Source organism: Octopus bimaculoides, chromosome 8, assembly GCF_001194135.2.
Source record: "Octopus bimaculoides isolate UCB-OBI-ISO-001 chromosome 8, ASM119413v2, whole genome shotgun sequence".
Lineage (NCBI taxonomy): Eukaryota > Metazoa > Mollusca > Cephalopoda > Octopoda > Octopodidae > Octopus > Octopus bimaculoides.
This window is the reverse complement of record NC_068988.1, coordinates 42,387,985-42,401,798: the sequence shown is the minus strand read 5'-3', so window position 1 is coordinate 42,401,798 and position 13,814 is coordinate 42,387,985. Positions and strand designations below refer to the sequence as shown.

Genomic DNA, 13,814 nt, shown 5'->3' with positions numbered 1-13,814 from the left:
GACAGGCAAAATACCACTAAGCATTTCGTCCAGTGTGCTAACAATTCTACCAGCCCACTGCCTTAGTAGTAATAATAATAATAATAATAATAATAATAATAATAAGAGCACAAACCTCCGCCAAAGCAACACCAACGTACTCTCAACGATTAGTCAGACATGATTTTTAAAATGAGAATATCTGAAATTAACTCGACTGCTCTCACAAGCGAGAATATTAAAAATGAATCCAACTGCTCTCAAAAATTAAGTAAAACACTCAGAAAAATAATCCAGAATCCTTGTCCGGTACCTGATGGATCCCAATGGTAGTCATGGAATGTGAAGGTAGCTGTAGAAAATTTAGCAATAGTAATAAATAGTTTATCCTTATTTAATACAAGCCAAAGTTAACAAATTCACCATTAAAAATAGTTTTAAAGGCAGAGGTAATAATAAGTTCTACTTAGGAATTTTTAAATAAATAGCATGAGACCTTTTGGCTTTCTCTTCTCTTAAATTCCAGCCTTCCTTTATTATTCCTGTTGTTTTAGATCGATGTATAAATGTATGTATACATGTAAGTATACTGTAAAGTGTTAATATGTATGTAATATATATATATTATAAAAATATGTTAGTGCTGTTTAATTTCTGAATGGTTTTGCTGCCATTTGTTTATGTAGTTTGATTTCTTTATCCATCAGTTTCTACTAAGATAGAGACAGGAGTAAAATTAATAATAGAGAAATGAAAATAAAACTTTGGAAACTTTGGAGATAATTGAGAAAGACTTGAAAGTCAACGCAAGATTATAATCATATAAAGTAAGTATAACAATCCAGAATCCTTGTCCAGTACCGGATTGATTCCAAAATCTAACCAGTTTGTGCCAGTCATGAGGCCAAATACCCCTGAAACTTTCATCTGAATCCATCCAGCGGTACTTGAGATCTTGTCCATGGACAAACAAACAAACATGACTGAAAACAATATCTCCGCTTTCACTAAGGTGGAGGCAATAATGATAATAATAATAATAATAATAATAATAATAATAATAATAATAAAAGGTAACTGTCATCCCAGTAGTTGTAGGGGCACCTGGAGAACTAACAATCAAGTTTGAGAAATATGTCACAAAAATTAGAATTGACAGGAGGGTAGAGTATGCTCAAAAAACTGCTGTATCAAGTACAGTGAAGATTTTGAGATTGGTATATGCGTGTTAAGTATCTTCCACAATACTTAACATCTAAGTACCTAGTCTTATAATTTGTAGAAAGAGACCGTGAGAGACCCTTGACAACAGATTGCAGTCTGCTCTCAGAGAATTAACTGGAGCAGGTAAGATCGAGAGCTTTGAGAAGTAAAATCTAATAACAACAACAATAATAATAAAAACTGAGAAAAACAAAGATCTGCAAACAGATGTATTGTTACAATTATTACTGCAAAAGCAAAGTTGAAATTGTGCTACGAATATGGATACTTGGTAAAATAACAAAGAAAATGAAATCGTGGTTGGAGAAGACTGGACCTGAGATTTGTATATAGCTACTATAGAAAACTACATAATTAACTACAAAAGAATTCACTAGAAAATTTGGCTGATAAAAAAATCTCAAATAGCTCTTTGTCATTGATTATGACTCAACCCTTGGGAGTGTAAAAATACTAAGATCTATCCACAATGATGAATGTTTCTAATTTAGGCACAGTATCAACAATTTTAGGAGGGAGGGGGTTAGTCACTTACGTTGACACCCTCCTCCAGTATTTGATCAGTACTTTATTTTATCAACCTTCAAAGGATGAAAGCCAAATTTGACCTCAGTGGGATTTGAACTCAGAACAAAGAGCCAAAAGAAATACTACTAGGTATTTTGTCCAAATCTCTAACAATTCTACTAACGTAACACAATAATAATTATTCTACCATACTTTGGGATAAGGCCAGTAATTTTGATGGGTGGGAAAGTGATTACATCAACCCCAGTCTTAAAGGGTAGGATTAAATACATAGGGAGGTACAAGTTTCAAAAACAATACCAGTTGAGTTAAAGCAAGTATTAAACCAAGTTGTTGAAATGGCTAATTATATTAAAAGTAGACTGTTGAAGTGTTGCTTACTTGAACAAATTTGTGTTGATATGGATTCCCAACACAAGCGCTTACTTTTACACACAAAAGTCTAATGGCTCTCAAAAGGTAAGGTGCTACATTGCATACAAGAACTCCAGAAGGAATTGCATGCATTTTTCAAAGAAAAAAAATATGAACGTTTCTTGGAATATCTACAATGTGAATTTTGGGTTTCCAAGCTGGAATATTTAACAGAGATATTTGCACAACTTGATAACATCAACACAAGTATGTAGGTAGAAATGAAAACATTCTCACTTCAACAGATAAGATGATTTCATTTAAAAAGTTGTAATTTGGAAATATAGAGCTAAACTTCGAAATGTTTCCCTTGATACATAAAAGCTGCATAAAAAAATGACTCCTATCGTATTTGAACATTTGAAAAATCTGGAAGAAAAAATAAACTTTTATTTTCTGCCATTGAACACAGAAGAGTATGATTGGGTTCGAAATCCCTTCATAAAAATTCCATCTAATATTGGTTTGAAAATATGTGAAGAAAAAGAACTGACATCTACATCCAGTGATCGCAGACTAAAATCAAGTATGCTGAGTTACCTATTAATAAATTTTGGATTGCCATTATGGGAGAATACCCCTGAGTAGCAAAAAAAAAGCTTTATCTGTTTTGATGCAGTTTTCCACATAGTATTCATGTGAATTGGGATTTTCAACCCTCAATTTCAAATCCACCCACCAAAAAAGAGAGAGGCTCTGTTGCATTGAAGAGGAAACGAGGGTTTGTCTTTCTCAAATATGTCCCAATATTGAAAATGTTTTACAAAACACATCAAGCGCAATGTTTCTCATTGATAACTTTGCTTCATATATTAAAGAGAAAGTAATGCAATTTTTCTGTATCTTTAATTACCTATATACTACTTTATAGTTTATGCTATGCTAATATGTATTAAACACCTTTTGAATAAATTTTAGAATTTATGCACTAAGAGTACCAAAATATTCTAACTTCTTGTAAGGTGTGCCATGAGTAAGAAAAGTTTAGGAACCACTGGTTTAGTCAATTACATCGACCCCAAAGTTCAACTGGTACTCACTTTATTGACACTAAAAGATAAAAAAGCAAAGTCAATCTCAACAGGATAATAATATGGAACTCGGAGGCACCTGATTATATAATGAAAATGTAGTATAGATCAAAACAAAACAGAACTGAATAGTAGAGATAAAGAGTCAATCACAATAACTATCAACTGCAGCAGGTAATAATGCTACCAAATTGGAAAACCTCAGGAGCAGATCGGATCCAAAGCTTTTGAATAAAATGTCTGAAATCCTCACACACACAGCTCCTTTCAGTGTCCTTCTTACTAAATCCACTCACATGGGTTTGGTTGGCCTGGGGCTAATAGAATCAAACACTTGCCCATGGTGCCATGCATTGGATTTGAACCTGCTTCTCAGTCACACAGCCACACCAGTACCTGTATTGGCCCCAGTAATTGACTGGTACTTGTTTTACTAGTCCCAGAAGTTTGAAAGAATGAGTCCATCATAGAAGTTTCTCAACTCAGATCATAAACAAACACACCTACAGCATTTTGCCAGATGATCTATTGTTACAATTATTACTGTAGCACAGTGATTGCTAAAACTGGCACGAGGCCAGATGGTAATATAAAGATCCCAGCACATGGATTGATAAGGAGTTTATTGACTCCAAATGAATGAAATGTAAAGTTAATGATTTAACGAGGCATGATTTGAGCAACAACAACAAAAATTAACAATGATTTCTTTACAGCTCTTCCACATAGGTACAAGGCCAGAAATTTGAGAAGATACATGTAGTCTATTTAATCAACAATTACTTGACTGCAATAACTTTATCAACCTCAATGGTGAAATTAAAAATCAAACTTGGCAGAATTATAAATTTTATATAAACATATAGACCTCGAGGTGGCAGAATCGTTAACACGCTGGACGAAATACTTAGCGGTACTTCGCTTGTCGCTACGTTCCGAGTTCAAATTCCGCCGAGGTCAACTTCACGGTGGTGCATCAGCATGGCCGCAGCTCTAAGCTGAAACTTAAGTAAAAAAAAAAAAAAAATATCTTCCTCCACTTCAGGAATTTAATGTCTACATTTCCAGGCCTGCAAGAGTATGTTGAGGCAGAATTATTCTACAGCCAAATGCCCTTCCTATTGCCAATTATCCACTTGTTTCCAAGTGCAGTGATAGGTAATAGTGGCCCAGTCCATTGAGCAACAAACAACTTGTTTCTAAATTAGGCAGGGTGAGAAGCGGGTTCAGTTCCTATTACACTGACCCAATACTAGATTGGCAGTTTACTCTTATCAACCTCAGAGGGATGAAAGGCGAAGTTGACTGTAGTAAGATCTAAATTCAAAACAGAAAAGAAATTTCACCAAGATCAACAAAATAATGACAATGTATTTATATTGTTTAGTTCAATTAAGTAGACTACGTAACGTGTTTAGTTGTACTGAAACTGAACTGCTGACAGATCTAGAGTATAGGGCAGACAATGGCAACGATGAGACTGATGCTTACAACAAAGCTATAAATGACAATGAGAAGAAAATTAATAACAGCAACAACAATAGCAACAAGGCCATAGATGTTAAGTGTAATAACAATGATAGAGATGGAAGATGATGAAGCTAACAGCACCAAGGATGGCAGCAACAAAAACCAGGATGAAGTGACAGTAACAGAGTAGTGAAAACAAGATTCCAGAACATAACAATATTAAGAAAGATGATGTTAAAAACAACAAGTCTGGTAGCAATGATTCTATAAAAAACAAGTTACCTTAATAATCTGCAGTTGGACGCCCTCATCAGTCTGCGGCCCGTGGAAACAAACACATATTGTCTCAACAATACGGTCAATAAGCCTTTTGCCAGGTGTAGAAGACTCTGGAGTATTGCCAGTCAGGTGACCATAGGCAATGAGTTTCTAATGAAAGAAAAACACAGATACACAAAGTTATATAAACATACACAAAATTAAAACACAAATGTATGCATGTATATATAAGTTACTGTTATACTTGGGGTTGGTCACATTTTGTCAATTAAACACACTTGCTATATATTTGGTCCTCACTTTACCCTTATCATTATTATTTTAGTTTCTTTGTCAAAGTTCTTTCATCACACATCCTGTGATGTCTTCAGCGACTCTCTATCCCATGTCTCCTCTTGTTCTACTTATTCCCAAAATGGAATGAAGACCAAATATATAGTGTATGTATTTTATTGGCAAAATATAACTATCTCCAAGTATAACAATATCTATTTCAGCACACGGTTTGAATTTTGCAAAACAAACACATAAATGTATATGTAAGTTATATTAGTCATATTTATAGAATAAATTATAGTTGTGGTCTCAGATCAAATAACAGTAGGTCCTAAAATAGTGAAATGATTTTTGGCGGGAAATGGAGGGCATATCTGAAAGGGTGGTGGTTTTTGGTATTAGAAGAATGAAAGAAAGAGGGAAAGGAAAGCAAGCCTGTTCTTTTTCTCACTGCCATTATTTGTTTGTAAAAAGAAAGGAAAGAGATTTAATGAAGAAATGAGATGAAAAGAGAAGAGAGAAAGGATAGCCATGATAAAAAGTAGTCAATGGAGGAAAGAAAAAAAAAGAGGGATAAAGGAAAGGAGGAGAGAAAGTGGAGGTACAGACTTCGGCTTAGCCTTAGAACTCATAAAACTGGAACTTAACCAGCTTTGCATGGTGAATAAGCAACTAAGATTACAAAACTACCTGCTGGACAAAACACCAGTCTGTCACAGGGTTAGCTTCCCAGCTATTGCTGGAACTCATTTGCAGCTGAGTGGATTGGAGCAACATGTACTGAAGTGTTTTACACCAGAACACAATGCACCGCCTGAACCTGGAATCGAAACCGTGATCTTACAGTCATGAGTGCAACACCTTAACCACTAGGCCACACACGTTCAGGGACAGAGATGACAGAAAGAAAATGGAAAAGTAAAGAGCAATGAAAAAAAGAAACATGGAAAGAGGGGGAGGGAAATAGACCTTAGTAATAAGTACAGATGACTAGGGTTTAGAGAAGTATGTAAACAACGACATTAGTATGTTGTTGGAGAGATGGACAGGTTGTTAACCCTTGAGCATTCAAATTATTCTGTCTAATGGTTTTTCATTCACATTGCTTTTAATTAATTATGCATTATTTTGTAACTTCAAAATTTTGACGATGTGATTGTATATTTTATAATGGCATTGAAGGGTAGGTGTGACAGGCTAGATCTGGCTGGTTAGAACATAAAACAGGTAGCATATCCGGACCGGATGTGGCCAGTTAAAATGCTAAACAGTTAATCTATGTACTCACCTGTAAACAGTCCAAAGCAGTGTTGACAATGCGGTTGCATTTTGACTGACATGCAAGTTCAAAGGGCAAGAAATACTTGTCAGTCTCAACAAATTCGGATGCAGATTTCGGAAGGGGCAAAGCTGAGGAAGCTTTTGTTCCTTGTCTGAAATGGAAAACAAAACAATATTTAAGTAGTGTTCTTTTGCTAATCAGCAAAACTGTTCTTTTAATTTTTTTTTTTTTTCAAATCTAAAAATCTCTGCAATATGTAACACATTTATGTATCACATTTTTACACCAAATATGGATGAGAGGACAAATGATGATGCTCTAGATCTTATCAGTTATTCTTGATACTTTTTCAAGTGTCATTTCTGTCAGCATTCTCACTCTAAAAAAAAAAACATGAAAATGTTTTTATACATTACAGAGATGGGTTTTATATATATATATATATATATATATATATATATATATATATATATATATATATATATATAAATATATATATATATATATATATAACCATCATCATTTTACACCCACTTTTCCATGAGTCAGATGGAATTTGTTGAGGCAAATTTTCTATGGCTGGATGCCCTTCTTGTTACCAACCCTCACACCTTTTTCAAAGAAGATATTTCCCCATGGCCAGACATGTTTCTCAAGGAAGACTGGAAAGGAACTTGTATGTCAAGACAAGGGTAAACATACACACACACACATATATATATATATAAACACACACAATGAGCTTCTTTTGGTATCCAGTTACGAAATTCACTCACAAGGCTTTCTTTGATCCAGGGCTACAATAGAAAACATTTGCCCAAGGTGTGTTGTGCTGTAGAATTGAACCCACAGTGGATATTATGTATATATCTTGGACTTCCAAAGGATACTAAAAAAATATTTATATCAGAAAACATCAGATACATTCCACCATCACACTCAACATAATGGAGACTAAAACAGTATCAATTCTATACAACTATCCACAATATTCACAGAACAAATAGATGTAGTCTAAAAAGCAAAATAACACAAGCCTAACTAAAGCATTCACAATTACCACATTGAGTTGACAGAAAGAAACAGCAACATTAGTGTGCAAACAACATAGATACAGCATAGATTTATGTTAGTCCTGCCTTGAGCCACAATCTCTCCAATAACAAATGAAAAGAAGACAAAATCACAATTCCTGCATTTCTACAGATCATCTGCACAATAAAATGAAAATGCACAAAATATAGAAGCTATACAGATATATTAGGAGCTTTATTCATTATTACTGCACAATGACTCTCAAATCTCAGGCATCAATAATAAGCCAATGAGAGAACCTCTATGTGGTCATTTGAACTACTAGGAATAGCAGCAAAGTTCCCTCAATTGCTAACTATTGCTTTAAAAAAAAACAAAACAAATACGTTGATATGACACAGCCCTGGATATGCAAAGAAAACAGGATGGTCCCCAATAGAATACCTTTGACAATAAATCTTCTTCAAGGCTGACCTAAGTCTAAATAATAATACAGCACCCATCCTAAGAAAACTACACTGCTTAGTCCAAACATAGCTACAACCCCTCCAAAACACCTTAGGACACAGTTCCACCATCTTAACAATGTCATTCCTGCACTTAGTCAAGGCACCAAAAAACAGCAGTTATCTCATTAACCTGCATACTGTACTTGGATGTATGTCACCAGAGATATGTGCAGAACCATGACAGTTGTCACACTCAGATTGAATTTATTAAACCTCTCTTTACCAAAATCTTCAGATGTGAATAAACTGATTGGCCTGCTCACATCGCTGAGCCATGTGCCTTCATAATTGTAAATACTTCAATCCAATTTTAAATACTTGTTTTTTTGGGGTTTTTTTTGCTGCAGTTTCAGCTATGGCTTCTTGACGGCCTGCAACCAATTCTTTGTCTTTTACTCATTTCAATCAGAGGCTATGGTCATGCTGGAGCATTGCTTTGAAGGAGTAGGTGGGTGTGATTGCACCAGTGGTTGCAAATTTGTACATGAGTTCAATATTAAACACAAACTATACAGCTAAGATTACACTCATTGTTCATTTGTCCAAGACATTTAATCAAGTATTGATGGTTATACAAGAACTTTCTTCCAAGCATGAGTCTTGCAGCTGATGTTGAGCATGTAAGAAACTGAACACTATGAGTACATAACTGACCAGGATGTTGCTTAAGAGTCAATATTTAATCTCCCAACAACAATGTTGCCCTTCGCATTGGCTCAAGACAACTAAGTGAGCTAGTCAATTTAACTGTAAATAGTAAAGGGTAAATACCCCCTTCGGTCATGAATGACCATGGATTTGCACCTAGAAAACTCCTCTCCAAGGCACAAGTCCAGGCAAGGTTGTTTAAAGAAGACCAGCAGATACCTATGAATACCAGCCTCCCCTCTCCACACCACTGATGTTACCCAAAGCCAATACAACTTGGCACCAGTGATGTCACAATTCATTTCTATAGTTGAGTGAAATGGAGCAACATGAAATGAAGTGCCTTGCTCAAGAACACAACACACAGCCCAGTCCAGGAATTGAACTCACTACTTCATGATTGTGAGCCAGACACTAATCGCTGAGCCATGTGCCTTCATAATTGTAAATACTTCAATCCAATTTTAAATACTTGTTTCTTTTTTTTTTTTTTGCTAGTTTCAGCTATAAAAATCACAATGGCTTCTTGACGGCCTGCAACCAATTCTTTGTCTTTGTTACAAACCTGCAACCACAATTGTTCTATTCTCTGTTTTATCTGTTCATACATCATTAATATGCTGTAATTTTGTGGTTGAGATAAATTATTTATATTGAAATTGAATATAATCCTTGATGTACAAAATGATGGGATGGTCATGGCTGAAATGTCATTAATTATAATCCTACTCACTCAGAGTTGACTCATAAACAAGTATAATGATGAAGCACAATTTCTACAGCAATGTAGACTGTACTATACAAATGTAAATTCAATGATAATTGTATAAAAAAAATACACACCATCAAATCAAAAATAAGTACCATAAGGAGGTATAGTCAACCCAACTGAAATGCAAGAGATATACATACATATATATGTATGATCATCATCATCTTTTAATACCCAGTTTCCATGTTGGTATGGATTGGACAATTTGATAGAATCTGATAAACTGCAAGACTGTGCCAAACTCCAGTTAGCTTTGGCGTGGTTTCTACAGCTGGATGCTCTTCCTGGGTACTTTTTGCATGTGAGGACACCAAGTAACTTAGAGAACAACAAAACAAAAGAAATATCACCTCCCCCACCTCGACTAAATGGGGGTGGGAGGGTATTTGAGAGAGGAGGCATTGAGTTTATGCCAGATGTTAAAAGGCTAAACTATGATAGAGGGACAAATACAGATGCCTTCTTATAGAGGTACATGGTTAGCCTGCATTATACAAGGGCAGGTGGGAGTAACTGAGAAGATAAAGAAATCAGTGACAAGGTGCCAGAGCAAAGTCTCAAGGTATGATATGAAGGTGAGTGTAAGAGAGAATATGGACAGTGGATATAAAGAGGGTGGGGGATAATTTCGTAAGAGAGTGAGAGGAGAGTAACAAATGGTTAAAGATGGAGGTGGGGTAGAGGTGAATGTAGTGAGTGATTAACAAGAGTGGAGGCATATAATAATCAGCACACACACACATAAAAAGCATGCATTAGAGATAGAGAGAGTGTATGAGAGAGATAGTGTGTGTGTGCACGAGAGAGAGAGATCCACGGAGTGAACTTAAGTGTATAGAGAAAGCAAGAGTAAAATGAGAGTGGTGTTGATGATGATAGTAATGATAGTGATTGTGGTGGCAATAGTTATTTATTTATAAACAAATTAATAAAGGAAAAAAGAATGTCAACTGTTGAGTAATTTCTTGATTTTATTTTATTTGTTTTTATTTGTGTGTCTAAACCACTACCATCATCATATAGCTAGCTAGCTATACATCTGTCCACGCTTCTCTGGTATCATTCTGTGGGCATGGCAACTGCTGTCAAGGTGGAGACAAATCAGTATTGATAGGTGGAGGATGAAGGATAACAGTGGTGAGAGAGAGAGAGAGAGAGAGAGAGAGAGAAAGAGAGAGAACATGAGGGGGTTTTCATATTGTCATTGTGTTGTTATATCTGGTATACATGGAAACCAACTCTGAAGAGGGTAAAGGGGAAGAAAAAAAAAAAGACAGTGATGGAAGTGGTGGTGGTAGTGGTGGTGATGACAGTGATGGTGATGACAGTACTGTTGATGAAAATAGAAGTTACGGGAATGGTGGTGGTGGTAATGGGAACTGATGACGATCATGATGTTAATGGTGATGATGGCAGTGATGACGATGATGATATTGGGATAAAGAGATACAAAGATTTTTTATGTACCACAAGCAAAACAGTACTACATTTTGTCTGACAATTCAATTCATGTTACAACACGAAAAAATTATTAACTCGGTTAGCAAGCAAGCAAGAAGTTCTCAATTCAGGGCAACAACAATAACAACCAAAACCACACAAAATATTACGATAGAACCCATCAAAAATAAAAAAACATCAACAAAAGAGAATTCTTCCCTAGAATCCATATGGTTTCTAAGAAAGGCACAAGGCCACACATACTGGAGTGGGGGTGGAATCAATTATTTCAACCCATCTCTCCCTATTTAACTGGTACTTTCACTTTATGACTCCCCACACTATAAATGATGAAAGGCGAAGTCGACCTTGACAGAACTGAACTTGGGAGCATAATTAAGCACAGAGAAGTATTTTGTTTGTTGTTATGAAGAACTGAAGGCCTGTCATACACAACACAGCCAATGTAGTAAACCAAAGTCAGAAATTATCAGTGGAATGTAGAGAAAAATAGCCACGTGGAACAAAAACTGAAATCATCATCATCATTGAGCATCCACTTTTCCATGTTTGCCTGGGTTGGATGGAGTTTGAGGCAGATTTTCTATAGCTGGATGCCCTTCCTATCACCAACCATCTCGTTTCCAAGCAAAGTGATACTTCTCCATTGATATGTTCATGTAGAATATTGGAAATGAATGACACTGCTTGTATGGCTGACACTTGTTAACTGTCAATGTCAAGATACATATGAGGGGGTACTAAAAAGTTCCAGGCTTTAAGGGTATCGCAAAAGGCTTAGTTGGAGGCCCAACCTTCCAAGTTCTTTTACAGGGCTTAGAAAAACTGAAGGACTGTTGCAAGAAGTGTGAATCTGAGACAGGAATATGTTCAATAAAATCATAATTAATTGATCCTCCTGTATTTTCTTTTACCCCTGTAAAAATCCTGCCAAAACATTTACAGAAATCTGATGCAGGCTTCTGCCTGGCCAGCTCTTGTCAAACTGTCCCACCCATGCCAGCATGGAAGGCAGACATTTCTTACAGCTCTTTACCTTCTGAATTCAAATTCTACCAAGGCCAACTTCACCTTTCATCTTTTCAGAGTAAGTAAAATAAATACAATAATAGCTCACTTTACAAGGACTCACTTTACGAGTTTTATTTTTCAAGCACAAGATCCAAATTTTGAATGAAGTGCAAAAGTTTCTACTACCATAACAAATGCTTCTGCGTGTTACCGACAAATTTATAGAGAATAAAAAAAAACAAAAAAACTTCTTCTAAGCAAACAACTCTAGACTTGTTTTTTAAAAAGAAATCTACAAGAAATCTACTATGAGTGCTTGTGAATCGGCAGTAGTGTCTACAAGTGAAGGTGTGCACGAGTAGTGTGAGTGAAAATGATTCAGAAAACAATTATAATAATATTTTTCATTATAAACGATTTTGACATTCTTTTTACTTTACATAAAATATTCTTTACCATTCTACTGTTGTCTTACTGCCACTTATTTACAAGTGTTATAAATTTTATCGGTAAAATATTTTTCTGCCAATGAATTACGATTTATAACAGTGCTACTATGGGAAATTATTGCTCTGCTTTACAAGTTTTCAATTTACAAGTGGTCTCCGGGAATAAATTAACTTGTATATCAAGGCATTACTGTACCAGTTGAGCACTAGGGGTCAATGTAATTGACTTATCCCTCCCACTAAAATTGCTGGCCTTGTGTCAAAATTGAAAACCATTATTATTATTATTATTATTATCATCATCATCATTAAGGTGGTGAGGTGGCAAAATTGTTAGCACATCGGATGAAATACTTAGTGGCATTTTGTCCGTCTTTGTGTTCTGAGTTCAAATTCCACTGAGGTCAACTTTGGCTTTCATCCTTTTGGGGTCGATGAAATAAGTACCAGTTGAGCACTGAGGTCAATGTGATCGACTTAACCCTCCCAACAAAATTTCAGGCCTTGTGCCTTTAGTAGAAAGGATTATTATAATTGGTAAGGCAGTGAGCTGGCAGAATTGTTAGCATACCAGGCAAAATGCTTAGCGGTATTTCATCCATCTTTGTATTCTGAGTTCAAATTTTGTCACGGTCGACCTTGCCTTTCATCCTTTTGGGGGGTCGACAAAATAAGTACCAGTCAAGTACTAGGGTCGATGCACTTAACTTACCCCTCCCCCAAAATTGCTGGCCTTGTGCCAAAATTTGAAACCACTGTAATTTATTGGTAAAGTAGACAAAATGCTTAGCAGCATTTCCAGCGTAAGTTCTGAGTTCAAATCCTGCCAAGATCAATTTCACCTTTCATTCTTTTGGGATCAAGAAAATAAGGTAGCAACCTAGTACTTGGATTGATGTCATCGACAAGCCCTCTCGCAACAAAATTTCAGGCCTTGTGCTTAGTAGAAAGAATTATTATTATTATTATTATTACTGGCTGCAATAGCAGTAGTAAGAAGATCACTGTTCTACACAACCCACACTGTAGAATATTCCAGCTGATTACAAGATTAATTAGTTCAAACCTATAAATAACACACCCACTAGGTGTGTCAGTGAGTAAATGAGGTTACACTCATTACTTTAATTTACCTTACCAAGCATAGATGTTGCTTTCAGTTTAAGCTGAAAGTGCTTAGCAGCAGGAAAGACATCCAAGTACAAAGGAAATGAAAAGAACTTTTAATAGGAATGAAACAACAAGATAGCATGGGGAACGTATATATATGTAGCTAGTATGGACACTCATACACATATATAGCATGGACACTCACACATATATACACAAATATATTCATATATACACACACATACACGTATGTGTATACACACACACACACACGTGCATATATATGTATATATATATATGTATATATATATATATATATATATATATATATATACA

At 35.5% G+C, this 13,814-nt stretch overlaps 1 protein-coding gene across 12 annotated transcripts in view; it reads right to left on the bottom strand.

The window, feature by feature from the left end:
* LOC106871743 (brefeldin A-inhibited guanine nucleotide-exchange protein 1) overlaps window positions 1–13,814 on the bottom strand; it is a 171,554-nt gene that overhangs the window by 100,805 nt on the left and 56,935 nt on the right. For all 12 annotated transcript variants that reach the window (XM_052970066.1, XM_052970065.1, XM_052970068.1 and 9 more), the window contains exons 4-5: window positions 6,490–6,634; window positions 4,929–5,075 (exon numbers count right to left, since the gene is read on the bottom strand). In XM_052970066.1, the coding sequence (XP_052826026.1) occupies window positions 4,929–5,075; window positions 6,490–6,634 (292 nt within the window). The remainder of the gene's footprint in view (window positions 1–4,928; window positions 5,076–6,489; window positions 6,635–13,814) is intronic.